This window comes from Phodopus roborovskii, unplaced genomic scaffold (genome assembly GCF_943737965.1).
Source record: "Phodopus roborovskii unplaced genomic scaffold, PHOROB, whole genome shotgun sequence".
Classification (NCBI taxonomy): Eukaryota; Metazoa; Chordata; class Mammalia; order Rodentia; family Cricetidae; genus Phodopus; species Phodopus roborovskii.
The window spans coordinates 44,169,502-44,180,245 of NW_026126433.1; the positions used below are offsets into that span (position 1 = coordinate 44,169,502).

Below are 10,744 nucleotides of genomic sequence, written 5' to 3' on the forward strand. Positions count from 1 at the left end.
AATCACTCATCCCATCCCCCATCCACTCCCTAGGGAGGATGAGAGATCATCAAAACCTGTTAAGTCATTTGGGGTAGGGCCTAGACTTTCCTTATGTCCCCAGGCTAAGAGAGTATCCCTCCATGGGGAATGGCCTCCCAAAGTCGGTTCATGCACTGGGGATACATCCTGGTTCCATTGTCAGAGGTCCCATGTGGGTACCCATAAAGAATGCTGCACTCCATCTTGGCACAAGGGCAGAGAGTTCAAAGCTGTCCTCAGCAAGTCATAAGACCTAAAGGTCAAAGGTGTGGCTACAGTAGGATGTTTGGTTGTCTTAGTCTAAATAACATCATACCTGAACCTGAGGTGTGGCTTCTTCTGACCTCAAGGCTAGGGAACAAGAAGTTGGAACTAAGGTGTGGTGACTTAACTCTTAGAATATGTGAGGAAGAAAAGTCTGTTTGTTCTATATACATGATACTATGTTCCCCTTTTTGGATAAGGTATATAAGAATGCTGAAAAGTAAACTCATAGGATTTCAGTATTGACTGATTTGCCGTCCCGACCTTTATTCTGTCTCTCTGTCCTTTCTTTATCCTCTGTAGCTAGTCTTTCCCATATCCACACTCCCATACTCAAGTATGGACTTGGGGCTGATTGGCTGGCTCCAATTGCAGCCCCACAAAGACCGTTCCTGACAGTCTCATAGACTGCCCAGGCCTCCTAACTGAGACCCACGTTTAGGGGGTCTAGGTCAGTTCTATGCTGGTTTCCCAGATATCATCCTGGGGTCCATGAGATCCCCCTTGTTCAGGTCAGCTGATTCTTTGGGTTTCTCTAGCCTGTTCTTTTTTTTTTTTTTTTTTTTCTGGAGATCCCAGTTCCCTTTCCCTCCCTCCCTCCCTCTGTTACCCTCTCTTTCCCCTTACATGCACCTGACCACCCTCCCCTCCCATTCCCCCACCCCCATTCCACATGTAGTACTATACCATCCAGGTGGGATCATATAAATCTGTCAAGCCATTTGAAATAGGGACTAGGACTTCTCTCCTGTCTCTAGGTTAAGGGAGTATCCCTCCATGGGGGATGTGTTCGCAAGATCCTTTTGTGCAACCAGAGTACATCCTAGTTCCACTGTCTGAGGTCCCTTAGACTGCTCAGTCCTTCTAGCTGAGACCCATATTCAGGGGGGCCTGAGTCAGTCCCATGCTGGGTTCCCAGCTATCAGTCTGGGGGCTCATTAGCTCCTCCTTGTTCAGGTGAGCTGTCTCTATGTGTTTCTGCAACCTGGTCTTGTCCTCTCTCTCTGCATCTGGATTCTAGTTCAACTCAGTGTTTAGTTATGGGTGTTTGCTTCTGTTTCCAACAGGTACTAGATTAAGGGCTCCTTGATGGTGGATAAGTTAGTTGTTGCTCTCATTATCAGGGAAGGGCATTTATGATAGCCTTTCCACTGTTGCTCAAATTGTTAGTTGGTGTCATTCTTGTAGGTCTGTCCCTATTTTATGTTCTCTCTCTCTCTCTCTCTCTCTCTCTCTCTCTCTCTCTCTCTCTCTCTCTCTCTCTCTCTCCCCTGTCTTCTATTCCTATCCTGACTCAATCTTCCTAGTCGCACATGCTTTCCTTTCCTAGTTCTCTCTCCATTCACTGCCCCCCCCCACTTCCCATGTGCTCAGGGGGATTTGTCCCTTCCCTTTTCTGTGAGAGACCTTATATGAATCTCTTAGAATACACCTTGTATCCTAGTTCCTCTGGCAGTGTGAATTATAGGCTGGTGATTCTTTGCTCTTTGCTCTAGGTCTAAACTCCATATATGAGCAAGTACATACCATGTTCCTTTTTTTGTGCCTGGGTTACCTCATTTAGAATGGTTTCTTCAAGTTCCATCCACTTGCCTGAGAATTTCAAGATTCCATTTTTTTTTTTTTTTTGTGGAGAGTAGTATTCCATTGTGTAGATGTGCCACATCTTCTTTATCCATTCTTCAGCTGAGGGGCATCTATGTTGCTTCCAGGTTCTTGCTATTACAAATAATTACCCAGCCTGTTCTTGACCCCTTTGCTCAACACTCCTCCCTCTCTGCAACTGGATTCCAGAAGTTTGGCTGTGGTGTCTGCTTCTGCTTATGCTAGCTACTGAATGAAGGCTCTAGGATGGCATATAAGGTAGTCATCAATCTCATTATCAGGGAAGGGAATTTAAGGTAGCCTCTCCACTATTGCTTAGATTGTTAGTTAGGAGCATCCTTGTAGACCTCTGGACATTTCCCAGGTGCCACATTTCTCTTTAAACCTATAATAGCTCCCTGTATTATGGTGTCTCTTTTTTTGCTCTCCTCTGTTCTTCCTCCAACTCAATGTTCCTGCTCCCTCATGTTCTCCTTTCCTCCTCTTCTCTTTCTCCTAAATCCCTCTCCCTCCCATCCTGCTCTCAATTTACGCAGGAGATCTTGTCCCTTTCCACTTCTCAGGGGGACCATGTATGTCTCTCTTAGGGTCCTCCTTGCTTCCTAGCTTCTCTGACAGCATGGATTGTAGGCTTAACATAATATTTTAAGATTTAGAAATCATCTCTTGTATTTGGAATTAGATTCATTTATGGTGCTAAAAATAACAGATGTCAGCAAAGTTAGGCTTCATTCCTGCAGCAACTTTTTGTATGTTCACTCAAATTATTTTTACAAAATCTTGTTGGTCTTCCATGTAGCTGCTGCTTGCAGCTTGCAAATGAGGCCAAAACAAATTAACTGTGTAAAATATTTTAAATTGATGAAATATAGGGTTGGAAATAATGTCTAGGAGTTTTGACTGAATATTCTACGTTATTATTCACTTATGAATTTTACTTTTCAGTAGCACTTGAGAATCATAATAAACAGGCATGTGTACAGACAAGTAGGGTTGTAAAGATAGGCAATGATTGGGACCTTTTTTGTTATAGGAAGAAGTAAGCTTTGTTTTCATAGAAGTGACAGCTTATAACGTGCTCTAAAGGAGCAGAAAGAACACATAAATAGCTGGATTTACTTGCATTCACTGGCACATTTCACCCTTTCCCAGTGTGTGTAACCAAGAGTCAACTTATTGAACTTGATTTGATTTCTTTGTTGCTAGTACCCTGATATTAGGAGGGGATTATTTTCATCATACTTAACGTTGTACACCATATCATTTATCGTAGTTTAGAATTATAGTCCAAAACACTCTAAAAGGCATGGAGTGAAATCACATCCATCTATTAAAAAGTTGAAGCCAGGAAAAGTATGTGGCTTACATTATGCTAGAATTTGTTGGTGGCAATCTTTGGTTTCAAACCTAGGGCTGGATGTCAGTCTAAGCCAATGCATTATTTACTATAGATATAAGAAATAATTGTATGATTTAGAGAAAGTCTCTGACATGGCTAGGGGAAGGGACTCCTACAAAGACTTAACCAAACATAGTGTCTTTGACATCTTGGCCTGTGTTCCCATGATCCTAATTAGGACTAATTGAAGGAAGCAAAAGGAAACAACAAGGGCCTACTATGTAACTGCTGCACTGGTGATCTCTGAAGAGAAAATGCTGATAATTACTGAAGTTGAGGCCCTAGGTTATTAATTGGGCATAGGCTTCCTCTTGGGAACCATTCCCCTTGCTCTGGCTTCTGGCTTCTCCAGCTCAATTAAGCAAGTCGTTTGTTTTCTCATTAGGAATCTTGTTAGTGTTTCACTCTGTTCCCCTGAGTTGCTCTGAAGAAAAGTTTCGTGGGAGAATTTCTGAAGCTGTTTAAGGTCTGCCTCTCCTGCTTCCCTGTGAGACATATGCTCCAATGGATGTGTCATATCCATAGTCAGCACTAGGGTCAAAGTTCCTTGTACTGAAAACAGGACATGGATGAAAAACACTTGGTGAGGCTAAAGATAGGGATGGTGAAGGCAACTGCTTGAGATCTGCTGAGAATAGAGGGAATGTTGTACCATTGCTTTAAACACCTTGCTTAACATTTCCAGCATCATTGCATGGTATTGCCCTTTGAGCAGAGAGGCTGGTGCACTCTGGTCTCTTCTCTCCATGTCTAGAATTTCTATAGTCCCTGAACATTGGTGCAGCTTTTTGTTGTCCACCAAACATTTATTTTAATGGCAAGACAGGTCATGATACATGTACAAGCTCATTTGCCATTTTCCAAATAGACACCCAGAGCTTCAGCTACTTACCTAACCTAGACACCAAGTGTGCCAGAAGGACTTTCAACTAAGATTAGATGAAATGCTATTGATAAATGTCCATTTTAGTCATCAGGAATTTAACCAGAATCTGTGTATTTACAAACATCAGGCCTGCAGTGACTGGAATAATATCATTTATACAGTATTCACTAAAGTGGCTATATTCACCAGGATACAGGTGAATACAGGGAAGAACCCATTATTATAAGATTAGAGAGAAATATTCCACAGTGAAGAGCATATATAAGGGTTAAGCATAGTACTTTAAAGATACTGGATTTGGAGGATTCCAGAGTCCATCAATTTCTTCCTCCTTTGGCCATCACCACTATCTGAGGTTTCAGTCAACAGCACTGTCTAGGTCAGAGTCCACATGCATGAGGTCTTAGTCCTGCTAACTGTTTCTATGGTGACAATGGATTGCATTCTGTTAAAAATGTATCCAGGGCCATTATATATCCCAGGCAGGCATGTGCCTCACTTTCCTTTAGATTGGTTCTGCCAGTCCGCACAGTCCTAGCAAGATATGGACCCATCTGTCTTACATAAAGATGAAACAAAGTACTCCAGAAAATACTAACTTCTCTTCTTTCAAATAGACATATGAACAAATCATGTATGCACAAACACACATACAATTATAAATACAGGGTGAAAACACACAGAAATAGGAAGAAGGGGCTGGAGGTTAACAACTCTGACCTTTCTTATGCCCACCTGGTTTCTTGACCATTTTCTCCTCTGAGATAACTTGCTTCAGCCTCACTTTTCTGATGACAGAACTGATGACCAAGGAGGGGATACAAAATTCTAAAAGATACACAGCTCCTCAGACATGCAGAACTTGTCAGAGACAGACCACTCTGTGAGTCTTGAATACTTTTCATAAAATTCATTTTATATATTTTTTTAATTTCTGTATCATGCCAGTAGATGACCACTGTTTTTTTTTTGTTGTTGTTTATTTACTTATTTATTTGTGGGGTGTGTGTATGCACATGCATGCATGTGTGTGTGTGTGTATTTATGGAAGTGCATACTACTTATGGATGTATTTCTGAGCACATGTGGAAATCAAAGAACAACTTATAGAAGTTGGTTCTATCTTTCTACCATAGGGGTTGTAGAGATGCTGGTACCCACTGACTCACCTCTTTAGCCCATTCTCAAGTTTTACCTTCCTTTACACATCCTTTCTAAAAGACCATGCCAGTTATTTAAAGCACATAAAGAAAAAGTTCTGACATCCCCCATGGAGGGATACTGCCTTAACCTAGAGACAGGAGAAAAGTCCTAGTTCCTACTTCAGATGACTTGACAGATTTATATGACCCTACCTGGATGGCATTGCCCTACATGTGGAATTGAGGTGGGGGCATGGGAGGGGAGGGTGATCAGGGTGCATGTGAGGGGGCAGAGAGGGTAAGAGGGAGGGAGGGAGGGAGGAAAGGAGGGAGGGAAGGAAAGGGAACTGGGATCAACATGTAAAATAAAAAATAAATAAAGATAGGAAGAAAGAAAGGAAGAGTTGTGAACTTTCTACAAAGAAACACACATTCATCCTTGGATGAATCTGGCAACATCTGTTGCTCTATTGCAACATTCTTGGCCTCATTCGATCTCTGCAAAATATGTGCTGGATGTAGACGACTTTTCAGATTCTTCCCACTTTAAAAAAATTTGGTTGTGTGGTTCCAGCGCTGTTCTGAATGTAGGACCATAAATGTTCTAGGCAAGCACTCTACCTTTGAGATCACTTCCAACTTAACCAGGTTTGAAGAAAGAAGGATCTGTCGCAGGCCCAACCAGATGGGCAAATTCTGAATAAGCCAAAGGGAGGGAAATATGTCCACACATATCCAGATTTTGCCTCCTTTTAGTTATAAAATTCTGGGCAAAAGCATGAACCTTCTGATATATGTTTCTTTACCCATAAAACATAATAATGAACTCAAACTCCCTGAAAGATTAAAAGAAATGAAATATGCAAAGAGGCTGACAGAAGTCTGAGCACCGAAGAGGGTTGTTAGGTGGTAACAAATCCCTTTTCTCTCCAGATGCATGGCAGATAGTATTTAGAGATGGAATTTTAACATCATTTTCCATGGTTCAATCATTATCTTTAGTAGTTTTTACCCCTAATTTCTTTGAATTTTTCACTTGCCTTTCTCTCTCTTATGAAATGCAGATAATAGATAAATTGAAAGAATTCTCGTGCTAAAGCATTTTATACCTGTAAAGCAAGCACATGGAAAAGTATATATCCATATGAGAAAGACACTACTTGAAATTTTTCACATATAAATTCCACTTGTACACATATATTTCACTTTTTTTTCACATAAAGGGCTGTCAAACTAATAGTAATTCAAGTCCATCATTTCCTTAGGACCAGGGTGTTCAGTGAAACCCTGGACATCTTTGTCATTCTTCTTATCTGTGTAAAATAGGTACCAGAACTGTTTTGTCCTTACTTGTTGTGTTCCTAATCGCAGTTATCTCAACCTGTTTTATTGGTTGTTGTGAAGTAGCTGTGAAGAGAACAAAACACCACAGGAGAAGCACATGCCTTGGTGATACCAAAAGAAGTGCTGACCATCTCTTGGTTCAAATTCATCACTTGGGTCTAGACTCTGTGATGAGCATGACGAACTTTCCGTCTTAGTATGGAGGTTTAACAGTCACCCCACAACTAAGGGAAATATTCATTCATCATTGGTTGCTAGAGCAGTATGCAATGTCATTACGCTACTGTAAACTTTTAAAGTGAGAACAATCTTAAAGTAGGTAACATACCTACATTATTTTAATAGTCAAAGTAATCCACAGAAGGTAGTATTAATGAGTGTTTCTCCCACTCCTAACCCTAGTCTCTCCCTTTCTGTGTTTTGATATACACCATACTCATAGACAAAAAAATCTAATAGTGTTTTTTTTTTTTTTGTAACTCTCCAGTGTTTTCTTTAGTAAAAGCAAACTAATTTAAGTATTTCTACTCATCCTGAAAAAATTTTATATGTCATTTCAGGAAGGGCATTCTGATTATGACAAAAAGCTCCTTGGTATCTCCTGGTTTGTATTATTTAATCAGTCCCCTATTGTGGGAATGCTTCAGGTCTTTTACACTTAGTAAGACTAAGAGGAAATACATCTATATGAGTGTATATGTATATACACACACAATGAATTCCTAGAAATTTACTGAAGATGAGTATGGAATTTACATACGTATTGTTAATGTTTCATTTGAAGTATGCTATTTTATACTCATATACATAAATGCATGAAAAATACCTGTTCAATTGCCACTTTCCAAATCAAATATGTTTGTAAACTTCTAGGTCTTTGTCAAAGTAAAAATAAAATGAGAGAAATATCACTTTATAGCTCTAGATTGAACACACCATATTTTGAGTTGGGTTGATCTCACATGTCTACATATCCTTTGTTTTTTGTTTTTTCTAATTTTCTATTTAAAGATATGTCTTACACTACAAATTAAACTTCTTGAGGAAAGAAATATTGTTCACTGTACCATCTTTATCCTAGCAAAGTGTATGGAACAGAGAAAGTAGTCCATAAATATTTGATGAATGAGTACTTCTTGTCACAATGGTTTAGCTGCCTATTATACCACTTTGAATTTCGATTCACATTTTTCCCCTTAGGAAATAATATTATGAACAAATATTCTGATAGAAAGGATATTTAGATTGAAACTTAAATTCACTGTAACATTAGTTTACACAACTATTCATCTCTTCCTTTGCAGCCATTTCCCACAGCATTGGTACTTATTATCTCTTATTGGAGAATGAATTTATTGATGAAGCTGCCAGTCCTAGGTTCAGGATGAAAAGAAGTTATCTGAGAAACAGAACTGGTATGGTTTACTTCTCCCTGTCCAACCCCTTGCTCCAGAGGGACTTTTACTGAGAGCTCATCACACTCACAGCTCCAGGGAACATCCCACAAGGAGCCTTTGGGAAAGTGGTACTTCTAGGAGCATTGGATATAAGTAGACAGAGATGGAAACTGCTCTGAGAAGGATGCTGCATGTTCTAGTACCATCAGGAGGTCAGGTAATGGGTGAAGGCTCTAAAGAGGGTGTGTGATTATCAGAAGAGAATTATGCAAGAGTTTTTACCTTTCTAAATGAGTCCTCATAGGGTGTGGCAAGGAAATATAGAAAAATTAGACTTGATGCCCACAAAACTCATAATCATTTCCCAATAACATTGGGAGATGAAAACTTGTAAGAGTTTTGGAAACCAACTGCCATGTCTTTCTATTCTTCCTTTTAGGGAAGGGGAATTTGGTTAAGTGAAAAATCCCCCATTTCAGATTGCACAACTGGGGTGTGTCAGAGCAAGGGCATGCAGCCAGTCTCTGGCTGCTGCAGTTCCCTCCTTGCACGGGGATTCTCACAGATGCTTTTCTTCTTTGATAATTCATGTTACCTGTCTTTCATGATGACTCACTTTTGGAAGGTACAGTAGGAGTGTTGAATGAATAACAATTAGATACCATGGGTGTGATATTTAGGGAGTATTCTTGGAGTGTCTGCACCATTACCATGCCTAGATCACCTAATCCTTACCTACCAGAATAGTCGTTGAAGTGTGAGAAGACTTCCTGAGAAAGGTCACAATAACCACCTTCAGATGGCAAGTCTTCCTTTACAACAGCACAATGCCTCTGGATATTTTATTATTGTGAACTGGATACACAGAGTCTGCAGGAAAGATAGAGGTCATAGAAGAGATTACAGTAGAAAAGCATCCTCTTCTCTGTTATTGATAGTAGGATAGTGGCGAATTGAGTTGTTGGACTCTCAAGAGTTCAGTAGTAGAACATACACAAAGACTAAACAGGGTGGAGAGTCTTCATTTCTAGTTCCAGTCCAGCACCTATTGATGTTATGGCATATAGCCATTCATTTCACCTTGGTTTAAGGGAGGGGAGGGCTGCAGTTCCATTATGGGAACATAGGGAATTTAATTAGACAATATCCTAGCTCAGTAACTTGCTCACAGTTGCTATTCTTGGCTCTAGGAGTATTTCACGAAGAGATGGAGGAGCCTGTAGTAGTTCATCTTGTACCTTAACTACCCTGTCCCCTGCCTCCAGTTTGGAATCATGGATCACACTAACCAAACCTGGACCCAGACTTTCATCCTTGCTGGTTTCACTCCCACTGGTGTCCTCCGACATCTTGCAATCTTTGGAACCCTGTGCATCTATCTCCTCACACTTGCAGGGAACTTATTTATCATTGTCCTTGTTCAAGCAGATTCAGGGCTGTCCACTCCCATGTACTTCTTTATCAGCGTCCTCTCCTTCCTGGAACTCTGGTATGTCAGCACCACAGTGCCTACCTTGCTACATACCCTGCTACATGGACATTCATCCATCCCGTCAGCTGCATGCTTTGTCCAGTTATATGTCTTCCATTCCTTGGGCATGACTGAGTGCTACCTGTTAGGTGTCATGGCTCTGGACCGCTACCTGGCCATCTGTCGCCCACTTCACTACCATGCACTCATGAGTAGACAGGTACAGCTGTGGCTAGCAGGTGCCACTTGGGTTGCTGGCTTTTCAGCTGCCCTGGTGCCTGCCAGTCTCACTGCCAGTTTACCCTACTGCTTAAAAGAGGTAGCTCATTACTTTTGTGACCTGGCACCACTAATGCGGTTGGCATGTATGGACACAAGCTGGCATGCTCAGGTTCATGGGGCTGTGATTGGTGTGGCTACTGGATGCAATTTTGTCCTCATCTTGGGACTCTATGGGGGTATTATGACAGCTGTCCTGAAGCTGCCTTCAGCTGCCAGCCGTGCCAAAGCCTTTTCCACTTGTTCTTCCCATATGACAGTAGTGGCACTGTTCTATGCTTCTGCTTTTACTGTGTATGTGGGCTCGCCTCGGAACAGATCCGAGGGCACTGATAAGCTTATTGCTTTAGTGTATGCCCTTCTCACTCCTTTCCTCAACCCCATCCTCTATTCTCTTCGTAACAAAGAAGTGAAAGAGGCTGTGAAAAGGGTCAGTGCTAAGATCCGCACTTCATTGAGGGAAGCCTGATTATCTCTTTTGGTGCTACCTATATTCTCAGCAAATCAACTGGTTTGTTAACCATTTTGCAGAATCCAAATAAATGCCAATAAGATTACCACTCACTATGCTGTACAGACCCACTATCCTAGACCAGTCAAAGGTAGAGCCAGTAGAGGGAAAAGAGTTCTCCCCCCAATCCTTTCCAATGAAGAAACACCACAGCAGATTAAAATCTTGCATAGAAAAAATATTTCAATTGAATTTATGACTTTGATTTTTTTTTTAACCGGGACATATATAAGAGTGAGAATAGTGAAACACACTCACCCACTGCTTAGTCCCTGTAAAGGGTTTAGTTCTGTCACTCTAATTTTCAGACCAGCCTTGATTAGGTAACTGGTGGCTCAGAATTCACAAATCTCTAAAGTATAGCGGATGAAGTAAACAGGCTTGACAACAGTGAAGTAAGGTCAACTAAAGCCAGCAGCAGCCTC

The 10,744-nt window shown here is 41.0% G+C and overlaps 1 protein-coding gene across 1 annotated transcript; it reads left to right on the forward strand.

Annotated features, from left to right (window-relative positions):
- Window positions 1-9,332: 9,332 nt before the first annotated feature.
- Window positions 9,333-10,277, forward strand: LOC127223293 (olfactory receptor 6N2). Its single transcript, XM_051185771.1, has one exon. The coding sequence runs from the start codon at window positions 9,333-9,335 to the stop codon at window positions 10,275-10,277; it is 945 nt and encodes a 314-aa protein (XP_051041728.1).
- Window positions 10,278-10,744: the final 467 nt, after the last annotated feature.

Excerpts from the sequence above, each read along its gene's own strand:
- LOC127223293 (XM_051185771.1), top strand. The coding sequence starts at position 9,333 with ATGGATCACACTAACCAAACCTGGACCCAGACTTTCATCCTTGCTGGT.